The sequence below is a fragment of the Lactuca virosa genome, chromosome 3, assembly GCF_052849685.1.
Source record: "Lactuca virosa cultivar CGN04683 chromosome 3, Lactuca_virosa_CGN04683_v6, whole genome shotgun sequence".
Lineage (NCBI taxonomy): Eukaryota > Viridiplantae > Streptophyta > Magnoliopsida > Asterales > Asteraceae > Lactuca > Lactuca virosa.
In genome coordinates, this window is record NC_136428.1 from 242,908,225 (window position 1) to 242,920,381 (window position 12,157).

Below are 12,157 nucleotides of genomic sequence, written 5' to 3' on the forward strand. Positions count from 1 at the left end.
AATTAATTATTCCAAATATTCTAAGAAATTGTCAAATCCTTTGTTCTGTTGTCATTTAGCAGTCGCAGGCTGAATGTAAGTATCTAATTAAACTTGCTAAACCTCATATGGAGAACTCATTTTTTAACTGATAATATCAAGATGTAATCTAACACTTTTTATCACATTACAAGGTTCAAGGTACATATTGCTTATACTGGTTAGGAAATGAAACTATTTTGCTATAATGAGTAAGAAGTAAAGTACATTGTTTATAGTAGTAGAAAGATTAAAGTATGTTGCTATTTTCCGTAATTCTAGATATTCTGATATGGCATGCTTTTGGTTCATAACTGATATTCTACCATTCTGATATGATATATCCTATGGTACTTCATAACTTATTATTCAACTGAATATTATTATTTCATTTAATAAGTTATACTTATAATTTTAGTGTCTTATTGTTTTTCAGGAACATGAAGAAATGTTTGAAAAGGTCTTCTAGAAAGTTTTTGTAGAAAAAGAGAATATGGAAGAAATTGTTTTTAATTGTACATCGACGTTTCCAAATGAAAATAGAACATGGAATTGGCAAAACAGTTCAATGACTTATTTTCGAGTACAATTTTTTGAAGTACCAATAAGCCAGAAAGTGAATAAGCGCACGTTGGAATTGTAGAAACCCAAAATCAAGGGACAGAGGAAAGGATTGAAACCGAAGATAGTGAAATGGAGGATAATGATCAAAATGCTTAAAATCAACATATATGGATACATTTGTGAAATTAAATAGGAAACTCACTTTCGAGCATTTTTTTTTCAAATTCTAATTTAGATGTCGAAAGGATAAATACATTATGTAATTAGATGTACACAACATTGTTCAATTTATTCTAGTATGAAAAGATGATAATATATATAGAGAGAACATTGTGCAAACTATTCCTTGAAAATAATGTTCATTGTTAAAGATTTCCTTGTGCAAACTATTCTAATTAAATAATGTTTATGTTTTTAATAGAATAATTTGATTAATTACTTGAAAATAATGTGTATATTCTACTAGAATAATATTATATGTTATTTATTTTCAAAAGTTATATGCATAATCTTCTAATATAATAATGGTGTAGGATATTCTAACTTATATGTTGAATATTCTAATAGAATAATGCTTAATTAAATTTAGGCTTGTTTAAAACTCTTTGATATGTTATTATTCTAGTAATTCTAAATATTCAATATTTAATATTATGTTGTTAAGATGTAATATTCCGAAATTGTGTGCAATATTCTGAAGTAATGTGAAATATTCTGAAATTAGGTGTCATATTATAATATTAGACATTATGATTTTGTTGGAAACAACTTGCTTCAAACTTTTTGTTAAATAATATGTAATACATGATTTTATACATTTTGCTTTTCGTTCGAAACAATTTGTTTTGAACCTCTTTGTAAAGTATTGTGATAACACTTGATTAATAATGAGGTAATGTAAAATATTCTAAAATTATGTGTCATATTCTAAAATTGTGTTTCATATTCTGATTTTAGAATATGTAATATGATAGAATTAAGAGTTAATGTTACGAGAACGTTGTTAGTTTAATTATTAATGTCTTGTTTATAAAGGCATATTTTTCATAATATTTTTGAATCATGAGTATTTATATTAATTTTGTTTATGTACATGAAGTGATTAATTTTGTTACCATTAATAAAAATAATGTGCATTCATATGACTTGTTAGACAAATGGATGAATATGAATCTCAAAAACTCTTATCAAGTTATAGTTAGATAACAATGCACTCACAACCATAAAAAGTCTATTACATGTTTGTGACATATAAAATCTATTACATATCAATGAATCTCGATACTTATAGTTGAAAAAGTCTAGCTTCAAACATTCAAGTTCCTTTCAACTTCTGGTATCCAAAAGAAATAACCATCAGGTCAAATAATTTGTTTGCAAGAGTCATATTGTGCTGCAACCTTGTCACTTAGAACTACAAAAAACAATATACCACCACATTAACATATAATAAAAATAATGCACATTCATATGACTTTAATCATAAATGTATGTTCAATATTCTATAAAAAAATATGCGGTAACATGAACTAATCAGCAACACGATGTTGATAATTGGAATTAATAAATCTATGATCAATATTCTATAAGAATAACTGAATAATTGATATTGGTAACAAAATTACCTTGTGTTTCCGATTGATTTTCCTCATGATGGAGAATATTTGAATCACCAATACTTAACATAAAACACTAAACATAGTATTGTTCTAATTATGAAAATATGTAGTGCTATATATATTTAAACAAATTTATGCTAAAAAAACATCTTAAATCTTTTTTTGTTTGAAATAAAAAACCATTTCATTGTACTAAAGAGTTAGTTTCTATAGAAAACCAGATAAAAGAAAAATGTATAACATTAAACATAGTAACGATGTCAATTATTATTGAAACAAAGTCATAAATTCTACTTCGTGGTGTAATGTTCTAGTTTGTAGCATAATATTCTAGTTATGGTTAATACTATAAGATATATTTAACATATGGTATAATGTCAACATTATGGTTCAGTCAAGTTTTAATGAATAGAGTAAAAAATTACATGACAAGGAGGATTATGACTAACCTGAACCTGTTCTACTTCATGCAAAACTAGTCAATGCATCTTTTACTTAACATGCAACTAACAAGGAGGACTATGACTAACCTGAACCTTTCACTAAGATATTACATGTTCTTTAATCTCAACATATGTCGTAAGAACTTCTAATTTGAAACATTCAAGTTCCTTTCAAGCTGAGCTTCATTAACTAAATTTCTCTGCAACAAAAATGAATGAACATTTCAGAATAGATATGGATTAAAATAAATACTATGTTTTTACAAGTGATTCAAACTTCAGATGGATTAAGATTTACAAAATTATATTCATAACATTTCAATGATAGAATTAAGTTAGTCTAATCAGAATAATATACACTAGTAGAGAATCACATCATGTACTAACATATCACTGATGGTATGTATCCAATGGATATAATCAGAACAATATACATTCTTATGAAATTAATCATAAAATAACTCATTGTTAACATATACTAGCTTTAGAAGAACAATAATTTATTTAATAGCATCTAATATTTTTTTAGTACAACCCATTTCCTACAGGTTAACAAGAGCATATTGAAAAAAAGTGTGGTAAAATACATCTCTAACCATCTGTGTTTAAAGAAAATGACATACTTTAACAAAACTAAGGTAAATTTAATAAGATTAGTCAATATTGAATTATTTTACTCCAATCCTAACTCATATTTTGAAAGTATACTCATTCTTAAATAGGAGTTTATTTATGGGAAGGAGGGGGTGATACATCATAATCTTTATTCATTCAGGACTTTCATCAAACAGGTAGAATGCATGTATAGTTTAAGAGAATTTTCTCAAGAACAATAATTGATTTCAATCAATCAATATGATGTTTGATTGCTGAAATCACAAATCACACATATATGAATTGGAGAAATCACTAGTAGCTTGATGATTCAATTAGTTCATGTTACAAGGTTAACAATTGAACATGTTAGATGCAAGTAACAATGAAAGCGATGAAAATACAAGGAAGAAAACTCAAACCTTGATCAATTGATGAAATCGTGATGTAGAATAAAAATCACAGTTTGAAAGATCGTTAGCAATTGTTGAAGATGAAGATAAACATAAATCAACTGAACACTTGAACCTCTACCTTGGATGAAATCGGTCATCACAGAGCTAAACTCAGTAACAATCTTGTAATTAATTGTTGGTGTTGATAGATGAACATAAACCTCAATCACTCAGATTATCAATTGCAGATGCAGAAGAATGAAGAACATGAACTCGTGAAACACAGAAATCGCGACTTTAAAAGTTATTATTTAGCATTGTTTAATCAATGTCCAACTCAAACTAATTATCGGTTGAAAGAATAGAAGATTTAAGGAGATAGAAGATCGATCAGATTGAATTGAAGAACAAGGAATGTTGATCCAGCGAATATCTTGGTAGAAGAATCAAAGCAGATGATTAGATTAATTAGGGTTAATCACGTTTTTTTGTTAGCCACAAGATCCGTTTTGATCAAAGGCCAAGATTTGGTCCCCATGTCTCACAAAATATAGGTGGTCTCAAATGAACCTCTACCTATATATATATATATATATATATATATATATATATATATATATATATATATATATATATATATATATATATATATATATATATATATATATATATGTTTATTAAAATTTATAAAAAAAAAGAAGATAGAATATAAATAACCAAGATATTAGTTGAAACGTAAAAGTGCTAAACTTTCGAAGATTGATATTCATTCTTTAAGTCAAAATTGTGAAAATGGTAGTTGTGGTTTGCTGATTTTTTTGGGTAAGGTCCAAAAAAAAGTTTATTAGCAAAAAATGTCCTTATTTGGAGGTTTAACTGTGGTTTTGATCCCTATTTCGTTAATTTTAACATTTGGTTGTTAACTTTTTTAAAATGACAATTTTACCCTCAGTGACTATTTTTGCAGTTATCTCTTTTTAGTAAATTACAAAGACCATTTATGCAATTCTTATTTTTAAATCTATTGAATTATTATATATTAATCTTCTTTCTTTTTAATTTTATTAAACTATTATACATTAATTCCTTTTTTAATTTTAATTTTATTGGATTAATTTTTTTATCTGATTATTAAATATCACTTAATTTTATTTTTAATATATAATATTTATATATTAATAAATATTACATTATTATATTATTAATTTCTTTTAACTATTTTTTTTTAAAAAAAATTATTGGATTATTTTAAAAAAAAAGTTATTAGATTTTTTTATTGGATTAATAATTTTAATTTATTATATTCGATATATAATAAATAATATTTTAGTGGATCGTTAATTTATTTTAAATGTATAATATTAATTCTTTTTAATTTATTGGTTCTACAATACAGTCTTCGGAATATGCAAAAGCACCGCATCTCACTATCGAAAATCGTCGAGACCACCGCTAATCACCTTCATCGAAGGTCCGACGGAAACACTACCAACATGTTTCACCCAACGTCGCTATCCAGTGGCCACCTGTGACAACCTCTTCACAATCCGTCAGAATCCTTTATATTTGCCATCAAGCTGATCGTTTTCTACTAGAATCATCACTATTTGAACCACCAAGAAGTCCAACCCAAACACCCCTGACAGTTCGTCCATTTGTTTCGTTTGACCAACTTACGCCACAAAATCATACTACAAGGTCAATTCCTCCATTCGTTGGCTTCCACAACCAAGACACAATGTAACATCCCGATTTCCAAGTATGAGAATTTTTATGAAAAAGACAAATTTTCCTTGGAACTCGTCGAGTTGATAGCCTCAAATCGACGTGTTGAAAGTTTTTGGGCCGCATATCTTTTTGGACCAACTCGACGAGTTGGAGAGGAAAACCCGATGATTTGGTGGATGAATATGAAAAACCTAATTTTTAGGGTGTTGCACCTACTTAAAGGCCTTAAGTCCCATTGATGGCCTCCCTAATTTCCTCTTCTGTCCGGAAACCCTAGAATACGTGCATCTAACCCCAATTTGAGTGTGTGAGCTTAAAAGTTGCTTCTTTGGTCTCATTTTTTTGAAAGAGATTGAAGTTGGTGGTGCCTAACTTAAAGGGAAAGCTATAAATCCAGAATCTCCTTGATTTTATCTACTCCTTGAGTTTAGCTACTCTTTTGAAGTTGAGGACCTAGGGTATTCCAACCTGATGGTTGATTAGACCTATAGTATGTTGTTTTGTATATGTGCTATTGTTTGTGTGTGGATACTTTGGGGGAACTCACTAAGCTTCGTGCTTACAGTTTTGGTTTATGGTTTCAGGTACTTTAGTAGATTGTGGCAAGGTGAAGGCGTGATCGTACACATCCTCGTGTTTTGAGGACTTATGATTTCTGGGATACAGATCTGATAATAAAAATGTTTTGAAAACTATGTTGTAAATGAATTTGATTATATATAATGTTTTGGACACAATGGTTTCGTAAACACTTTTTAGAGAAAGGGTTGTTTTGAAAAAGTTTAAATTTTATTAAAATTTTATGGATGTTACACACAACCTTATAACATCGAAGCTTCAAGCATGTACTACTTGAAAAGATCTGGTGGTTTGAAAACCCTATATCTAACATTGACGCCATTGGCGGCAGTGTGGGTAGTCAATTCTTGTAGTGGCGGTTGAGAATGATAGATTATAGGCAACGATTGACGATTTCCGACAAGATGATGTGGTGGTGCAAGGTGGTAGAAAGCAACGAATGGAGGAACTGACCAGGGGTGTTTGGATCGGACCACCTGGTGGTTAACACAGTATTGGTTGTAACATGAAACGACCGACTTAGTGGCAAATCCGGAGGATTCTGACGAAATGTGAACATGATGGTAGTGTTTCCATCGGAAATTCGATGAAGGTGATCGGCGGCGGTCCTGACGATTTTTAACGATGGGGTGCGGCGCTTTTACGCATTTTAATGACTTTGTGGTGGAACCAATAAAATTAAAAAGAATTAATATTACACATTAAAACTAAATTTATAATCCAATAAAAAATGAATGGCCTTTTTATTTATTTTTATGAAAAATTTAATCTAATAAAAAAGAAAATAAAAAATAATCCAATAAAAAAATGAATTAAAAGAAATTAATAATATAGTATTATAATATTTATTTATATATGAATATTATATATTAAAAATAAAATTAATTAATATATAATAATTAATTAAAAAATAATCCAATAAAAATGAAATTAAAAAAAAAGAATTAATGTATTATAATTTAATAAACTTAAAAAGAAGAAGAATTAATGTATAATATTTAAATAAAATAAAAGAAATTGCAAAACTGGTCCTTGTAGTTTGGTAAAAAGAGACAACTGCAGAAATGGTCCCTAAGGGTAAAATTATCATTTTAAAAAAGTTAACAGCCAAATGTTAAAGTTAAGGAAATAGAGATCAAAACCACAACTAAACCATCAAATAAAGACCTTTTTTGCTAATAAACTTTTTTTTGAACCTTACACAAAGAAATCAGCAAACCACAAGGATATTTTTGCAATTTTGTCATTCTTTAATATTGCAATAAGAACCGTAGTCTTTCGTTTTTGTTTGTTTCCAACATATCCTTACATTTCTATAGAAATTTCTTTCAACGCTTCTCTATGCATTCTTTGAGAAATGATAACCATGTTGGAGACAGACGTTTGATAAGGTAAATGTATAAATGTCCACATATATCAATTTAAACAATGGAAAATATCAACCAATATATTTATAATTAAATAGTAGTTAATAAATACTAAAAATATTTCATCATACCGTACAAAAATATATCCTTGATCGATATGCATGAGCGTATTTGTCACGGAACGTTTGGGTGCTTCTAGCTTGTATTGTTTGACAAACAGTTTCGTTTTGAATAAAAAATCTCGTTTGGTACTACAATGTTTTAGCATTTAGTTTAAACAAAAACGATTCAAATGTAAAAGCAATGTCACATAGCATTTAAAAACACGTTACCAGACTTGTCTACAAGTCAGTTGTGTCGAACACACCCATGATGTACTTGGCTGGTAGCCTAAAGTGGCCCTTTAAAATATATTTCTTATTTTTTTTTAATGTGTTTTTCATATGCATGTAAGTATTACATGATTGTTGTATGGGTAGTTGTCAGTATTGTTTTCACCGACCAATGAGCATATTTTCTCGTAGACTCAACCTACATTAAATATAGGAGACTAGGCCGGGCCGAATCATTGTTCGTTAGGCTCGTTGGTGTGGTCTTAGAAAGCAACTCGACTACCTTAGCGAACACCAGGCCGAGCCCTCGGCAGGCCGAGCCCTCGGCATGCCGAGGTCGGCTCGACAACTCGGTAGATTTGTGCCGATGAGAGAAAGTGTATGATTTGGGGAAAATGGAGAGAAAATGGGGATTAAGTTTTACCTTTGAAGTTGCAGGTCAACAAAAATGGAAGAAACTTTCTATGTATGGTTCAAATGAGGGAGATGACAACAATTTTTTCTAGATTTGACATAAAAGGTCACTAGGATTTGGCCTACTAACAAAAAGTACACCATCCTAAATTCTCTCTAACATAAATAGTTTTTGAAATTACAAAATCAACCATTGATTTATAAATCCTAATTATTATTCGAGTTATATGAAATAAATATAATAATATCTTTGAAATGTTTATTTTTTTAAATTACTTAATTTAAAAAAGTACAATGACAAGTGTAGCAACCCATGCCATGAAAATGACAAAAATTTGAAAGAGTATGACAAAGCTGACGTGGCGCCTACGTGGACCGTGAAAAGTGTGACACCACACCCACTAGCCTTAAAGTTTGAAAAGACATAGACTTAAAATCCCTTCAATGCCTGTAATTCTCATAGTTTGTTTCACTCGTATCCGAGAAATACCCTCCTCGCCCGACCTTACTATTATCTTTTACATGTATGGATCGAATATCAATATACTAATAAAAAAACTCAAATGACAGGCCTATATTGGAGTTGGTGAGCATGAATCCTAAATAGAAATTAATGGCAGGATAGAGTGGATTAAGCGAGAACTCATGATTGAGAACATGATAAACGTGTGCTACGTAGATCGAGCCAAAAGCCAAAACGTGTAATCCTAAACATAACCAATTATCGAGCTTCTATCATGCTCTTCATCATTTTTGAAATAAAATGTAAGGTGTTGTTTGTTTTTTTGAAGCAAAAATTCATGAAGTCAGCAGACCACCTCTGCAATCCTCTATAGTAGAAGAGGTGGAGCAAACGGTTGCAAACTGTAAGAAGAAGCGTGTTTGTTTTTTTTCTTTTTTTTGAACAGCCGAAATGCTGCTGCAGATATTAAAAAATTAAAATAAACTGATTTAATAAATCGAAATAGTTTTTCAATACCGAAAAATTAATAATTTATGACATTTCAGCAAGAATTTATAATATTTCAACAAAAAAATAATGATATTTCAACCAAAAAATTAAGATATTTTAGCAAAAAATAATGATATTTCATCAAGAAATTATCATTATTCAATATAAAAAATCAAAAAAAAAATCAACAAGAATAAACAAAAAAAACGAAAAAAAAATGATAAAATAAGATTTCAGCAACATATAATCAAAAACTCAGCAAGAAAAAGTAAAAAGAAGAGGTTGGAAGATGCTGGAAGAGGCAATATAAGTGATACGCCAAACAGAACACCCACAGAGGTTTTTTACTCTGAAGATTTCTAAAAAAACAAAAAACTACGAGATTAAAAGTGTTGCGCGTGTGCTGCGCCGCACAACAATAAGAAGTCTGGAAATATTTTTTACAAAAAACAAACAACACGTAAATCTGACATACCTACAATTGCTTATACCCTATTATACATTACAAAATTAAGCTTCTAAAGCATAAATCGACCAAAATTGCTATTACATACTTAGTTTCGAACGTGTTTATATGATTTTTTTAAATAGGAACGAAAGCTATTAAAGCTACTAAATGAATTATATAGACACATTTTTATCTTAACCTACACTATTTACACGCATGTTCTTCCATTTTCTGACGAGTTTGGTTTTAAGATTTCTGATTTGAAGCCTTATATACCGGAGACCACAAATACTGGAGTCCGAAACGCCGGCTCCATAAAGTTCCGAACATAGAAGTCTATCTATCTAATCCTTTTAGAAATAGTCAAACTATTTTATATTTTAGTTGTTATCTCAAAAAAAAAAAAGAAAAAAAAATACATTTAAGAAATTGGTAAGCCTTTTGGGCCTATTAGTATTGGGCTGGCCCAATTTTAATCGGGTCATGATCAAATACAATCAGACGACGCGATCATTAACTTCCACTGATAATCAATCTTCTGGCTCAACTGCTACCTTATCTTCCAAGATCAATCTGTTTTCACTTAATTCAGGTAAGTTATCTACCTTCAAGCTATGGTCATATACTTTATTTGTTTAATCACACACAAAAATGTTAGCCATATTACTCAACCACTGAACCACACCTTCTGTCGAACGTACACCAAGTTTAGAGGCTCACCTATAGTGCCCAAACGATGTATATGGATTCTTCGATTTATACGCCAAATCGAAAAACTGCACATTCAAAACCTGATACTTACACGTTTTTTTTTTTTTTTAAATATACATACATACATCTGTGTATAACTACAGACACGTGTATGAATATGTAACAGATAGAGTATACCAACTAAAGTTAAAGTTGTTGTTGATTGGGGATTGTAGGGTCTAAGTGTCATGTAGTGACCAAAAATGTCAATACCCGTTTTATCCAGTTTACTTCTTTTAGAGGAAAATGTCAACCACTTCTATCCTTTTTCTATTCAAGAAATATATCATGTTACCTTTTGCAAAATAACAACATATTTGCGATTCAACTACCAAAACATCAAGGTATATTGCATTAATATCAAGAAATCAGAAATAGGGTGTTGATCAAATCAAATTAATACAAATTTCATTACAAATTAGTGTCTCAATCAGAAACACAAGAAATATACACCATAAACCAAACACACGCAAAAAACATACAATTGCGTAAAACACAGTGCATAAAAAACAATCAAAAGACAAAGAAAAAGAAATCAACGACGAGAAAGAGCTAGACCCGAAAGCAAGATCAAAAGAATCAAAACAACAACTCCTGCATAAGACCCGATTAAAGATCCTGATACCCGTTTGCAAAAAGAATTATATTGTTGACAGATCGCGAACCAATTGACCTTATTGTTGCCCTTGTGTGCCAACTGTACTATCGCTGTTGCTGCTGCTGAACCCGCCATAAGTAACCCCATTGCCGCCTGCATAAACACCCATTAAGTTAGAAAGACATTCAAGAAGATTTGAACTCGTGACCCTTAAGTTGCAGTTATTACACGAGACTAGACAAGCTTTCTTAGACAATTTTAAAAGATAAGGGCATTAATCACATCTTTTGCTTAGACCAAAGATTGATAACAAGATCCAACTTTTCTGGGTGGATAAAAGAATTGCATTATTTATGTAATTTGAACAGTCGTCTTAGTCTCAGTCAATAATGCCAAATATGGTACCACTTTTTTTCGTAACAAACAGTTAAAAGATGGGTATTCGAGACTCACCGTGTCAAGTAAAAGCAAGAGGACCCTAGAGTTGACCAAATTAGACTTTGCTATGTGTAGGATTGAAAACCCTAGTGAAAGAATGAGATACGCGCTCACTATGGAACTTGCCACCACAAAAAACCTGGTTTTATGAACAAATAGTTAGCACGTAAAAAAGATATATGGTGATAATTAACACGAGAGTTAGTATGCATAATCCGTTTTTATTAAGTAATTATAAATTATAAATAAAAATTACTACTTTTCACGCTATATTGTAAATTAGGGTAATTAGCTTAGGAATTTGCTAAGAACATAAGGACTACTTAGAACTTACGTGAAGGAAGGAAGATCGTTGAACTTGGCTCTGAACCTGATGAACTGAGAGAAAAATGGAAGTGTTTGATTGGTTGTAGCCATGGCGATTGCACTAGCAAGTGTTCCAACAATGGCGATGAGCCTGAGGAAGAAGTCAAGTATGGCAATGCCTCTATTTGCAGGTGGAGCAACACCAAGCTGTAGTGGACCTGCCTTCATTTTTCAGTTTATGATGGAAATTAATCTGATTAGGGTTTTGATTTGGAGAAGATGATGAAAAGCTTGGATGAATGATGGAAGGATGCATGAGATGGTGAGCTATATATACACATGCATGAAATTGTAAGTTATGATGAAGGCCGAGGCAAGTAGGTTGATAATGGCTACCTGCTCTCACTTGCTCCTTTTTTTTGGAACATGGCCATCATTTTTTTTGCTAAAAATGGGAAGTTAAAGAGTCCAGCATTTTTGGGGGGAGTTGTTGGGTTCAGTTTCTCTCTCGTGATACTCTATGCAAGTTTGAATTGTTAATGGATACCTTTTCATACATACGCGGATTTAACACGGAGATACATACTTTTAAGACAAATTTTCACAAATGGT

General features: G+C 30.5%; 1 protein-coding gene across 1 annotated transcript; it reads right to left on the reverse strand.

The window, feature by feature from the left end:
- Positions 1 to 10,585: 10,585 nt before the first annotated feature.
- Positions 10,586 to 11,861, reverse strand: CASP5 (casparian strip membrane protein 1). The gene is made up of 3 exons (XM_079081878.1): positions 11,574 to 11,861; positions 11,255 to 11,378; positions 10,586 to 10,954 (listed from the first exon to the last, which is right to left on the reverse strand). The coding sequence occupies exons 1-3, from the start codon at positions 11,771 to 11,773 to the stop codon at positions 10,739 to 10,741; spliced, it is 540 nt and encodes a 179-aa protein (XP_078938004.1). The 5' UTR covers positions 11,774 to 11,861; the 3' UTR covers positions 10,586 to 10,738.
- Positions 11,862 to 12,157: the final 296 nt, after the last annotated feature.

Excerpts from the sequence above, each read along its gene's own strand:
- CASP5 (XM_079081878.1), bottom strand. The coding sequence starts at position 11,773 with ATGAAGGCAGGTCCACTACAGCTTGGTGTTGCTCCACCTGCAAATAGA. Across the intron at positions 11,379-11,573 it reads AACGATCTTCCTTCCTTCAC|GTTTTTTGTGGTGGCAAGTT; the intron begins GTAAGTTCTAAG and ends TCATAAAACCAG. Across the intron at positions 10,955-11,254 it reads TCTTGCTTTTACTTGACACG|GCGGCAATGGGGTTACTTAT; the intron begins GTGAGTCTCGAA and ends GTGTTTATGCAG.